The 13981-nt window shown below is 38.9% G+C and overlaps 2 protein-coding genes across 4 annotated transcripts; one reads left to right on the forward strand and one right to left on the reverse strand.

Moving 5' to 3' along the window:
- Nucleotides 1-1194: 1194 nt before the first annotated feature.
- On the reverse strand, nt 1195-10239 carry ptdss1b (phosphatidylserine synthase 1b). Its single transcript, XM_037795590.1, has 13 exons — nt 9877-10239; nt 9510-9601; nt 8847-8891; nt 8613-8737; nt 8163-8321; nt 7358-7509; nt 6952-7093; nt 6623-6735; nt 5813-5878; nt 4407-4506; nt 3322-3381; nt 2815-2893; nt 1195-2724 (listed from the first exon to the last, which is right to left on the reverse strand). Exons 1-13 carry the CDS (start codon nt 10053-10055, stop codon nt 2627-2629), a joined length of 1410 nt encoding a protein of 469 aa, XP_037651518.1. The 5' UTR covers nt 10056-10239; the 3' UTR covers nt 1195-2626.
- A 346-nt stretch (nt 10240-10585) lies between these two features.
- On the forward strand, nt 10586-13964 carry mterf3 (mitochondrial transcription termination factor 3). Of its 3 annotated transcripts, none has more exons than XM_037796008.1 (8): nt 10586-10730; nt 11431-11798; nt 11922-12080; nt 12244-12433; nt 12652-12799; nt 12924-12995; nt 13088-13249; nt 13372-13964. In XM_037796008.1, the coding sequence occupies exons 2-8, from the start codon at nt 11438-11440 to the stop codon at nt 13564-13566; spliced, it is 1287 nt and encodes a 428-aa protein (XP_037651936.1). In that variant the 5' UTR covers nt 10586-10730; nt 11431-11437; the 3' UTR covers nt 13567-13964. The 3 variants fall into 3 exon arrangements, with proteins under 3 accessions (XP_037651936.1, XP_037651937.1, XP_037651935.1); XM_037796009.1 differs by having other exon boundaries at nt 10716-10730; nt 11431-11527; XM_037796007.1 differs by lacking the exon at nt 10586-10730 and adding an exon at nt 10838-10860.
- The last annotated feature ends 17 nt before the right edge of the window (nt 13965-13981 follow it).

Genomic DNA, 13981 nt, shown 5'->3' on the forward strand with positions numbered 1-13981 from the left:
ATAAAATGCAGGAAGAGGCAAAAAAACCCACTGGGCTTATTTGAAGCCTCCACCTAGAGACAAGATTAATATAAAGAAATAATATGACTACATAATAGTGATAACAAACAATTTAATTTTTTTATTTGACCTTTATTTAACCAGGTAAAATCAATTGAGAACCAATTCTCATTTACAATGATGACCTGGCCAAGAGGCAGTAGCACAGTCCACACAAGTGACACAAACAGCACAGATACAATACAGTATGACAAACACATGAGAAAATGGCTAAAAACAGCATAGGTAAATTAATAAACACTATGTACAAAAAAAGGCGGATTACTGGATGTTCTTTGTAAAAATGGAAGAGAGAGAGAGAAGTGAGGGCTGGTCAGCAAGTACAGCAGTCAACTATGACTTGTTGCAGCTTTTGTTTGAACATGTTGAGAGAGGTGAGAGCTGTTAGTTTGAGCGTGTTTTGTAGTGAGTTCCAGTCATTTGCAGCGGCAAAATGAAAGGAGTTATGACCAAACACAGTACGGACTTTTGGAATGATGAGCCTAATGAAGTCACTGGATCTTAAACGGCGATTGCTGTCGGAAATGTGCAGAAGATTGGAGAGGTAGCGAGGGGTCAATTAGGACAAGATATATATAATAACAACAATTACAATACAGTAAATATATCAAAAAAGACAAGTGTCATGTGACTGAAAATGGTTATATAGCTATGATGGATTTAAAATATATTATTGTAAGAAGAATTATCTGCAAGAAGTAAAAGTGATGGAAAAGGGAACTCACAAAATAAGGAATATGGTAGATGTATTTGAGAAGAGATGGAGTCTAACAGAAGGAAAAATATAGTTACATGGGTTAACACGCATGCACATTATGGAAAATGTAGTAGCGTTTAGCTGAACATAACAAAGAGGAAGGTTTTGACAGGACTTTGTACCACATGGGCTCTCTAACATGGGGTTATTTTGTATCTCTCTCTCTGTCAGTACACCTATCATACACTGCTCACTTCTCTCTCTAATTACACACTCACACACAAATTGCTAAAATAACAAACATCTCAAAAGTTCCAATATCACATTGATGAAAGCTAAAAAGGGTAACATGTAAAGGCTACAGTTGGTTAAGTAACACTTTTATTTTGTATTCAATTTTATATTACTTAATGAAAAAAAGCATCCGCATACACAAATCTGTGCAAAAATCTTTTTTAATAAGCAAACTTTTGGTCAGAGACCTTTTTCAAGGCAAGAACAGGTAGTAACATTTCATATTAAATACAGTGTATTAGTAGTAGTAGTAGTAGTAGTCTGACACTTCAAGCTTTGTAGACGGTCAAAGGACTAGAACCTCTGAGGCCAGTGTTTAAAAAGGTTTCATCAACACAAATTCAACAAGCAAACATTAACATACTTGGAAGTTGTAAAACACATTCTAACAAAAAATGTGAAATATAATGTATCAATCACCAATATTAAGAACAGTTTATATGGACAAGTCAGTTACTGTGTTATATTAACGTCACATTTCATTAATTTGGATCACTAAACCACTCAAAAAGGCTGACTTTGTAAAGGATAATTTCACACAAATGATTATCCGCTGCTATTGAATGTCACCACAGTGGTATTGCATTGAATGTCACAGTATTCTCTGTCAGTACACCTATCATACACTGCTCACTTCTCTCTCTAATTCCAAACACACACACATACACACACGCACGCACGCACGCACGCACGCACGCACGCACGCACGCACGCACGCACGCACACACACAAATTGCTAAAATAACAAACATCTCAAAAGTTCAAATATCACATTGATGAAAGCTAAAAAGGGTAATATGTAAAGGCTACAGTTGGTTAAGTAACACTTGGTTGTTCCGCTCATTTGAACTAGATAAAAATATCTTTCCTGATGATGCAATTTTGATTGAAGAAAAGCAAACGGTACTTTAATGTATTGCAAAATGTGGTCGCTTTTGGCAGTTATTATATAAACACAAACATATTAAATCAAAGTTAAAAAATAATCATCACCAATCCAAATGACTTACAAAATCCCATACACATCAATAACTGTGATCGTTTTCAATTTAGTACACAGTAATAAAAAAAACAGTTCCAAAAATAGTCAAAGAGGTTAGGTGCAAAAAAAGTACTTTGCGTGTCCCACAGTGCAAAGCGTCCAAACAATATTTAGTAATTTAAGGTAGAAAATGTTAGGTGTAACATGATGCTGAGGTTAATATTTTAGTGTTTATGGTCCAAATAAGGCCATCGTCTCTTTTAAAATCCAGTGCATATTCATGGTTATTGAGGTCTGTTTAAAAATATCTGTTATTAAATACAAGACAAATTTTGTCCTGGTCATCAAAGATCTTCTAGCACTGCCAGAGTACGAGAGAATACACACCACAGTCTGCAGGTCTATGAAGCGTTCAGCTCAATGGTGTTGTTCAAATAGTATATCGAGGCTTGTTGGTGTGTTTTGGAGTCTGCCCTCTAGGATTTATTAAAACCTTGGTGCAACTTTCAATTATTCACAAATTTACTATTCTGTATTCCCTTTGTTGGGTGTACCCTTCACCCTTTCGAGATGGATGCGAATACTCTGTGTCGCTATTGTTTATTTCCTCCATTGCCATTCACAAATCTGTTCCTCCCGGAAGCTCTCCTCCGTTTTGTAGGTTGTAAACTTCTCGGTGAATCCCTCTGAGCTGTGGAAGAAAAAGAAGACATAACTATTTCAACATTTCGGATGGAGTTTATGGAAGAGTTGCCACCAATCTGCCTGTTATGAGACTGACCTGCAACGCCATCTGGGACAAAACCACACGAGTCAACAACAGTGCTGTCGTCGTGGTCCTCACTTTGTACAGAAACGCTCTGTAAACAGAAGGAAGCTCAGAGTGATGAATAAAAACATGCACAGCTCTAAAGAGTAACTACACAACAAGCTAGAAATCACTGACTGTTTTACTGACAAAAGGGAAAAGCACACGTGTAAATAATAAAATGAACGACAGCTGACTTTCAGTGTCCTGGTATTGTGTATGCTGACTCACAGTCACCCTGCACGACTTACTGGGACATTTGAATAGAACAAATCGTTAATGTTATTTGTAACACCTGTTCTTTTCCTACTGTGACAACTCAAAATGTCTGCTGTGAAAAGGGTTTATGGTGGCTTTAACTACAACAACAGAAGTCCACAAAACAAGATTTTCAGCTGGTTTTTAATCACTCTTAAAACATTTTTGTAAATGAAAACCTAATGGAAGCTATCAATCAAGAAAACCAAAGCAAAATCTCACCTTCATTTTTTTTTGCTCGTACCACACCATCCCATATAAACACAGAAGTGTGATGAGTGCCTAAAAATGTACAAGAGGATGCAAAAAAAATTTGGTTAAACACTTTTTTTCCCAAGCACATGAGAAAAAATACACAAAATGAGCAAAGAAATTAGAAACCCTAAAGTTGCATATGCATTGCAACATATTTAACAAATCCATGCTATAGCAACAATGTGTACACACTTGCTTTGCATGTTAACAGGCTAGCAAGAATGAACATAGCTACGCCTGTAGAGTTTTTAGAGGTAACAAATTCAGTGATGTACAGTGACTACCATTGGGGATAAACTCATGAGCAACATCCATAGAGAGAAATGCAGCATTCATGTTTGCGTAGTTAGTGTAGTGGCATTATGTCTGGATCCCCAAATAAGCCACAAACGAGCTGTAGGCACAGTAACTTCAGTCCAACGTGAGTGACAGAAGATGTAATCCAGTTTAAAAAAACATTTACTGAAAAAAGTTTTAAATTATACTGTGTCCGACGGTAGAAAAAAAAAATACTCTCGTGCATAGCGCAGCTCTCTGCTCAACTCTACTGCACATAATGTCACTATATTAAAGGGAGCGTCAATCATCAAAATTCAATATACATACATTTGTCTTTTTACCTGTTATACATTACCTATGTCAGCTACAATGACTAGAAATTATGAATTTTGCATGTTTTGTGAGTTAACTTGTATTCACACATTGTGGCTCTTACAGTCAGCTTTAAAACACGCTACAGGTCCCTGACACACTTCACTGTGACTGTTACGAAACAACTGTTATCAGAAACAACTAGCAGAGGTAAGGCCTGATATATCCGCTCCTTTTACTTATATTCCTCCTTTTTAATACTTGTCCATGAAGGCGTGTGTAGTATGCATTAACAGTGGTTGGTGTCCCTTTTTGAAACGGTACATGAGGACATTGCAGTGTTATCAAATTTACACAGGAAGTATAGTTGCATAATACTAATACATCTGTGCTGGACTTACTGAGGTGAAACATATCCTCAATTAGTCCACACACACACATGCACACTTGTTTTTTCTTACCACACACAGCAGCCACAGGAGCACAGAGAGAATTTGTGTCTTGGAAAACAAGTCGTGACCAAATTTCACACAAGTAAGAGCCTCAAGGAAAGCAATGGCCCTAAAGGGAAATATAAGAGCATCAGATAAATGGTATGGTTACCATGGATATGTTTGTATTTTACAATGGCCCCCTCTCTTGGCAACACCATTTCATTGCAGTGCAGCTTCTCTGTCAATGCATAACACTCATACTGGTCCAAATGCATGTGCTCTGTATTATTGTTCCCCAGCCGTTCAAACCCATTACAATATTCACTCGCCATACCGCTGTGGGAGACGCAATGCAATTGTAAAGGTTACACCTCGGAGAGAGAGAGCAGCTTCAATGTTAAGTAATTCATGCAGATGGAGAGAGCCCGTCTTGTTGCTATGGAAACTAGAGCAGACTGAGGGCATTAGCAGCTTTGTGTCTGAGGTGAGGTCAATAACTATATTATGTTATGAATTTCAATGGAAGCACGCTGTTATAAAGCTGGATTTAAAAGCTCGCCCATTCATTTGTCAACAACACTAAAATGGCTTGTACGACCTGGAAAAACCTGCAGGCTGATAACACAGTGGGCTTGTGGCCAAAACAGTAGTGGTTTAAGTGTGGACTGCTATCAGTCTGGCTGAGCTGTTGCCACTTGTTTGATGTGTTCATTCACTGATAAGTTGTAGCTGAGCGGGAACTTTGATTGGTTGCCATATTTGAATCTACAACATTCCTCGTCGCGCCTGCCAATACCTTTCAACCATAAACCATAAACAGGAACAGACCAGTAACACGTGTCCTCAAGTTGCTGTTCTGATTTGTCTGATTAAAAACAGGGATAGCCAACCAGCCTAGGCACAGCCCTTTCATTGTGATATACAGTATGTCAGCTAGATCAAAGAAAGCCTACCAGACTCTGGACAAAGTTCAGTGTCAGTCTGCTTAACAGACTACAATGCTAAAACCATGCAATTTAACAGACAAGTGAATTTGACTCAAGATATGGCACATAGTAGATTGAAAAAAGAAATGAGTAAAACTGAAAATGTTATGACAGTCCTTAAAAGAATTGCTACTGGGTGAACACCACATTTTCAAAAACTACTATTAACGCAGCTTGTTTATAGTAGTGTTGACACGATACTGGAATTTCTAACTACGATAAAATACCAGGAAAAATATTGATATTTGATACCATTTTCAATACCAGGGGGAAAAAATCAACACAACATTGAGGGCATAAAATTCACGATTTGTATTAGAAACCTCAACTCGCCATCGGAGAGAAGAGAGATACAGTGGAAAATGAGTACTGAAACCGTTTCAGATAGTCAGCATCGATATGTATCGAAAGTGAAAGACATGAACTGATAGGACAAAAGATACTTACCCAAACACCCAGCATTGCGTGCCAACTCGTTTACACCGAGTGTCTGTCAGGTATGCATAATATTGTCTGAAAAAAGTGGAAAAAAATAGGAGATTTGAACTTTCCAAGAAAAAGTAAGGATTTAAGGTTTCCACACAGACTTAAAGGAACAGTGTGTAGCATTTTGGGGGATTTAATAGCAGGAATATAATATTATATAATATTCATAACTATGTTTTCATTAGTGTATAATCACCTGAAACTAAGAATTGTTGTGTTTTCGTTAGCTTAGAATGAGCCCTTCATATCTACATAGGGAGCGGGTCCTCTTCACAGAGTCCACCATGCTGCTCCGCCATGTTTTAAACAGCCCAGAACGGACAAACCAAACACCGGCTCTAGAGAGGGTGTTTCACCGTAGTTCTCCGACACGCTTGTGAAACTGCGATAACGTGAGCTGCAGAGTGCAAAACTTTGGTACCGCCAGCCGCCGTCTGACTTCCGTTGCTCCTAAAGTGGTGTTACTATGGTAAGGATGACTTCTGAGCGAGGCGAAACGGCGTTACCACGGTTGTGCACTTGGCGGCTCACATTACCACAGTCTTGGAAAGGGAGGAGTGAGTGGAGGGGTACTCGGTTGTCATCAAGTACGCTAGATGTTGCCAAATCCTACACACTGTACCTTTAAATGTCAGAAAGCATCTCAAACAGCCACCACTTCCCCCCCCCTCCCTGTTATGCCAAACCAGGTAGTATTTTTTTAAGGTAGAATTTAAATCTAGTGTATCACATTTATTGTTGCTCATAGGTGTTGTTGAAGGTTGAACATACCGTACGGTGGGTGCGGTGATGGCTGAAATGAGGAGGATGCGACACCAGCTGAGAGCGTGAGACGCCTGGAAGACGAAGATGTGCTTGAGGAAGAATATGTTCAACTCTGTCAGCTGTTAAGATAAAGGATGTGAGAAAGACAAGATTGAAGGCTTTCTTATGGACATTTTGTATGTTTGCTGCCAAGTGTGAGCAGCAGGGTGACATAGTGAAGGGGGAGCTTTTTCTAGAATATCATTGTTTAATTAAAAAAAAAAGATAATGAACAGATACAGCTGTAATAGCGAGGACAATCTAACAAGCAAGTGGAAGGTCAAAGAGTACAGTACCTGCCATAGGATCATAAAGAGATAGATGCCTGCGAGCCTCTGGAGAGAGGATTTTGGGTCTAACCAGCGCACATAAGTCCAGCTGGCCGGGGTGAACTGGAGCACGGCTCGCTTTATCTTCCCTGTGGTGGTGTGGATTTCCCTGAACAGAGTATTTGCGCTTTTGAGGATATGGAGATACACACACACATGCAGCATTCTAGTATCATAAACTATCTACTTTCTGTGAGAACAATCAAGTAAATGATTCTAATGGGAATCTGCCTGATTTTATAGCTGTATCAAAAGAAAAGAACATGAAAAAAGACCTCTTGTACCGTCAACTTTTACATTGTTTTGGGTTGTTTTTAAGGACAGAGGAAATAAAAGAAAAAAGACAAAGGAAAAGAACACAAGCTTCACTGACTTGATGCTGGCCCAGCGGTACGTCCTCATCTCCAAAAACCGGCAGGCGTTCATGCCCAGCCAGATGCCTCCTCCATTACACAACAGTATGTCAAGTATCACCTGATCCCACCAGCACTCCGCAAAGTTTGGCAGCAGGTGCATGAAGAATAGCTGTGAAAAAAAGAAAAAACATAGAGAACCAAGTGAAAATCAAATCAAATCTTTGAGTCTCATTTTACTTTTACTGGTTTGATTTCCTTTGTTTATATATACATTTTTAATGAGCATGAGACCCAAGATTTCCATTGCCTACTTCTGCTTGCTGTAATTTTTGTGCACATGACCAATAAAGAAACTTGAAACTTGAAACTTGATATGGTGAAAGACACAAAAAGCTTTTTTTTCAATCAAAGGACTAAATTTCTGTCCGGTTATTTGACCGATTCTAGCACATTGTTGGCCTCGGGGCCTGTGATGCAGTCGATTCTGTGATGAGTAAATCTGGTATTAGGCTAAATCCTGTTATCTAATCCCGTCAAGGTAGCAGCAATTGTTATGTGCAGAAACTCCTGCTCATACTACTGCTTTGTTACAATTTGTTTGTTTCTCCCAAACAAACAATTCTTGTTGCCTGCACAGGCCGAGCTGAAGCAATGTAGCGCACCTGCGCCTGTGATCACTACAAATTACAAGTAATGACTACTTTTTGTATGACCTTGTAGACTGCATTTCTGTTTAGGTCCTTGGACAGCTGTGATTCATGTGACACATATTTTAACACATGCAGATCAAGTCCAGCCGCATCTTGAACACATGCATATTACCTCAGTGAGCTCCCAGGTGATGCTGATGGTCCAGCAGACGCTGTAGCTGCGGATGAGCATAGCCTTCAAGGCCCAGCCTGCAAAGTGGCCGAATGCGAAGATGTCGAAGTGGCTCAGGATCCGATCCCATGTTATCACCGTACAGTTCACAGCATATTCCTGGAAGGGGAAATGTGACTGAATTGTAAAAACACAACAGCAACTAAAAAATGAAAACAGTTTTACAGCTGCAAAGGAAGGGCTGGAAGTGTTCTCATCTTAATTCACTATAATCTAAAAACATACATACATATACAGTTTCTTAAGATAGCAAGAAAATGTGTCTGAGAATAACAGGGAACCGACAGAGAGACGCCTTCTCCATCCATTCTGACAACTTCTAACATTTAGTATTAGATGTGGTGTGAGCTCTGAGGGTTCAGATGACATGAGTTTTGAAACCATCCTCACCATGATGTCGGCCTCTCGTTTGGCATAGCGCAGATTTGGGTCCACCCAGTACATAAGCATCTTTACTTGGTCCCAGTTGAGGAAGATGAGGAAGACGAGAAACAGGAAGTACAGAACACTGAGGCCTACCGGGGACAGGAGAAAGTGAGTGAGGAGGATGTAGAAAAATTAAAACTGGATCCAAGCAGAAAAATGAGGTTAATGTGAATGATGCAAAGCGAGTGAGACACTCACCAAACACCATTCGCCATATTGCAGGGTGCGGCCTGGTAAAAGGTCCTGATGAAGAAAGCATCATATCGGTAAGTGACTTGTGCTGTGTTTGCATTATTCATAGTAGAGGCACATTTGACAAAAAAAAGTCTCAACTCAAGTTCCAATGAGGATTTTTCCAGAGTCACCAACCGCGTCTTCCTCAGTAGATGGAGTTTGTTTAGTTGTCATGGAGATATGCAGCTCCCTCTATAAGACCACCTGTTATCACGTCAAGTTTGACATCTATGCTATCTCCCTGACAACTTAGCAAGCTCTCTCAACGGAAGACTATTAAGATGTGGTTGAAAGCTCTGGAATAAAGTTAGTCATTGAACCTCAAGTTAAGATTTTTCAACAATAAATGTTCCCACTGACTCACACACTGACAAATGTTTAGACTGGCATTTTGTCTTTTTATCTGATATTTGTGTGAACAATTATTTTTATAATCTGAGATCATTCTCAGACATTCTCAGATAAACAACATACAATAGTGCAATGGTGCAATGGTACAATGGTGCAATGGGCAGGCAGCAGAAGGTTAGTTACAGTGGACAAGACAAGAACATAGCATGGGCTGGGACTTAAAATCACACAGCATTTAATGATGGAGCCAGTGTAAAGTTTAATTACATAGCTTACCATTAGGAAAGGCCAGGACACTGATGACCAAGAAGAAGGAGACAGCCACCAACAGACCAACTCGGAGGTTGTTGTCAGAGTGCTCATCATCCCTGTTAACATCACAATATCATATCATATCATATCATATATATATATATATACATACACATATATACATATGTATATACACATACATGTATATATAAACATACACACATATAGACATATACATATACATATATATACACACATATATACATATACATACATATATGTATATATACATATATATATACATATATGTATATATACTCTTAGTTTTTAGAACATGTATTAAACAGCATTTGGATTTAGAAAGAAGTTCAGTTTCCACACTGTAGTTTACCTTGTAAACACAAAGTACATGAGGCTGAGCACAGTGACTGTCAGCAGTGTGATGGTGTGAGGCTTATAGAAGAAATCAAGGCAGATTTCGTCCACTTGTTGCTCGTTTATATTTCGGAAATGTAACTTATAGTTGAGATCTTCCTTCCGAGGTGTTCGGGGATCCACGACGGCTGCCATGTTGCTGTTATAAGGCTACGTTTTCTTACTTTCGTAATGTTTTGACGGCTGAAACTAGAAAAAGCAGATAGACAAGTTGAACTGAAGATGACAGCCCCCATGAACCCTGACGACGGACCGAGCCATAGAGCGAATAGGGGTGTTTTTTAGGTGAAAATATGTATTCTCGCATTAACCACAATAAATAGTACATTCCGGTAATACAATAACATATTAATTTTTATAACTATCGTCCAATTATTCAATTAAATTAAGCTTTTTTTAATTTCATATCCTCATAAGTATATTACATGCATTTAGTGATACCCACAAAGATGACGTTGTGGTATATCCCACAATGGAACACTTCCGTGAAGTCGGACCGAACCAAGAGGAAATAGGGGTGTTTATAGGTGAAAATATACGTTCTCACATTAACCACAACAAATAGTACAATCCGGCAATATAATAACATATTATTTTTTTTACAACTTTCGTCCACTTATTCAATTAAATTCAGCTTTTTTTAAATTTTATATTCTCATAAGTATATTACACGCATTTAGTGGTACCCACAAATATGTCGTTGTGGTACATCCCACAATGGGGCACTTCCGTGAAGTACACGTGAAAACAGTTGACATTGTGCGACACCTTGGTGGATGATTAAAGAGCTGAGTTGAGGATACAATCATCGTGAGTAAAAGTTAAAACCCTAAAAACAATATGTTGGCTTTGGCCTAACGTTAGCCTCTTGTAGGACAACAATTCGGTCTCAAAGTTATGTTTTATATCTTACCTGCATTAATAAATAACAAATGTTAAGGTAGATCATTCTAATTGCCTCTCTGTAGATATGAATGACTCTTTGTTTCTTTCTACACGCCATCACACTACAGTAAACAAACAAAACAAAACAAAAATATACAGTTACAAACACTATGGCTGTTACAGGAAGTGGCAAATATATGCATGTTTCAGATCAGTCCTTCACTGCTCGTTTATTATTTAAATGCAAGTTGGAAGGATAATAATGGCAATGTCCTTGCATTTTTATAAGTAGGTCTAATTAGACTGTATGCTGCACTCTCAATATATGCACATAAAACCACCTCTGTATGTAAAGTACCTTGCTATCCATACAATCATTTATTACAGCATTCTTTGCATTTGTATAGGACGTTTAGAGTAACAATCTGATCTGTAATATAGATAGTTTTTTGTCTACCTCTCACCTGTTTATAATAGCTAAATGTTTAAGTTGTCAGTAGCACGTTGAATCTGATTCTGATTGTTGATGGTATCAGACACGGTGGATTGTACTTGGCTAGAGATAATAATAGTGATTCCTATACTGAATGACCCCTCAAACCATGATACTTTTTATTTCTTGCAGAATCACCATGGCTTCATCCTGCACACAGCTGTGTCTACAATGCAGAAGTCTCCTTTGCTCCAAGACAGTGGCTAGTACCTGTCGGTATTACACACAAGTACGCCATTGCATTACAGTTACAGGGGTACCCACCAAAATCCTAAATGGATCCTCAATTATCAAGGCGAATCAAACTACAACTCAGGCAAGACAGAGGTGGAAACAACAGATGTTCTGTTACAGTGACTTGGCTGCCAAACATCTGGCAACTGAGGCTAAGGAAGCAAAGGATGTTGAAGAAACGTCTAGAGCTGATGTTGTAGCGTACAAGAGCCCCCTGTTGCCAATCAGAGATGCTGTGCCGGTGACTGAAAGCCAGATGTCATTAGGTACATAATGGTTTGCTGTTGCTGACTAAAAAACCTTTTCATTTAGCATTAGAATTAAATTTAAATGTTTGTTTTTTATCTTGAGAGGAAGTTGATTACATCTGTATTTTGTTTCTGTACCAGATCTGGATGCTGCTGCTGCTGCTGAGTTTTCAGCATTAGAGGTGATCAGTGATGAAGAGGCTGTCACTATATCTGTTCATTCTGCCATGCCTCCTGCCTCCACCTCTCTTAGTGACTATGTTGACCAGTCTGAGACACTCAGCAAACTGGTACAGCTAGGTAATTAAACCGCAGCCTTTCAAAATATTGTTGAGAACAATGTACATCATATTGACTTGTAATTTGGAAGCATATGCAGATTTATTGTGATACAGGCAATGATCTTAAAAGGGTGACTTAACCCAAATCTGTCTCCTAGTTATCATTCATCCTCTCATTGCAGGTGTAAACCTGTTTAAGCTTGAACAAAGGCCCAACGTGGGCTCCATGCTACTGAGGCTCAACTTCAACACAGATGTGGCCCCAAGGCTGCTGTTCCTCAAACAGATTGGGGTGGAGCACTCTCGCTTTGGATTTATCATCACGCACAACCCCTTCTTTCTCACGGAGAGTTTGGAAAACCTACAGTCCAGGTGACATAAAGGGATCTCAGAAACATTGCATGCCTTTATATTTGCCAAAGTTCTTTATTACTAAATGAAATCAGTCTGATAAGAGAAGTCACAGAATACTATGTAGACGTAATAAAGTGTATACTGTAGTAGTGACAGGTCAGGTCATTTTCCTTCTTTGCAGTTGCACCTGCCATGATACTGTCTCAATAATGTTCTCTTTTTTGTTGTTTGCAAAGGGTGAACTACCTCAAGTCAAAGAAGTTCAGTAATGAGACTGTTGCATCCATGGTGTCCAGAGCTCCGTATCTGCTTAACTTCAGTGTGAAGAGGCTGGACAACAGACTGGGCTTCTATCAGCAGCAGCTCAAGCTCAGTGCTTCTAATGTAAGTTAACTGATGTAGGAGGTCTCTCATTGAGAAGCCCCTTTTTTTTCACAAAAATAAATTGTAACTTTGTATAGTAGACAAAGGAATAGCAAATCATAGCTGGTTTTGTTTCTCTCTTCAGACACGGGACATTGTAGCTCGTCTGCCCAGATTGCTGTGTGGCAGTTTGGAGCCTGTTAAAGAAAACTTGAAGGTACTGAATGACAAAAGACATTATGAGAACACATTGTTTGAGTAATCTCGAGTGTTGTGTTTAAATACTTTTTGTTAATGTGTTCCACACAGGTGTGTGAGATAGAGCTCGGCTTTAAGGAAAATGAGATCCAACACATAATTATCGCCGTCCCAAAAGTGCTGACTGCCAATAAACAGAAGCTAACCCAAATATTTGACTTGGTCCACAACATCATGAAGGTGCCCCACAACCTGATCACCAAGTTCCCACAGGTATATTGACAGCTGTTGGTTGTTGATTTTTTTTACTTTTTTGAAAACAAATGAGTTAATTTCCTTTGTATTTTGTCCATATTCAGAATTATAACTTGAACATCTGATATATCCTCCCATAGGTCTTCAATTCCAAGTACTTGCGTATCAGAGAGCGCCACCTGTTCCTCGAGTACCTTGGAAAGGCTCAGTATGACCCAACTCTGCCCAACTACATCGCCCTGGACCGCCTGGTGTCCTTGCCTGATGAGACTTTTTGCACTGAGTTGGCTTTGGCCACATTAGAAGATTTTTATTCGTTCCAAAAGACACTTTGATTCTCCATGAGGGGACATTAAAAGGACTTCAGAAAACAAGTGGTCAAGCGCACAGAATAAAAACCATAATGTCAGACACATGCAGACATGAAGGTTTTTGAACATATAGAGCATCAGCTGAGTTTGAAATACATTTGCTTTGTAAATGTAATGTTTAATAAATGTATATCTGCACTTCTGATTGAAATAATGCTCTTATTTACCAAAACTGTCATTCTAAATCTAATCTAAAGAGACTGTTAATGTGATAAAAGTTATGTTCAGTACAGTGCCTGTAAAACATTTGTGGGGCTGTGTATAAAATGATCGGTCATGTATTGAGAACGGCCTGTAATGAGAGTGGATTTTAAAGGATCAGGTCTCACTTGTGTGAAATGTAACAATGTTTGGGTGACCAAATTGGCGCAGTATCGGA

The sequence above is a fragment of the Sebastes umbrosus genome, chromosome 15 (assembly GCF_015220745.1).
Source record: "Sebastes umbrosus isolate fSebUmb1 chromosome 15, fSebUmb1.pri, whole genome shotgun sequence".
NCBI lineage: Eukaryota > Metazoa > Chordata > Actinopteri > Perciformes > Sebastidae > Sebastes > Sebastes umbrosus.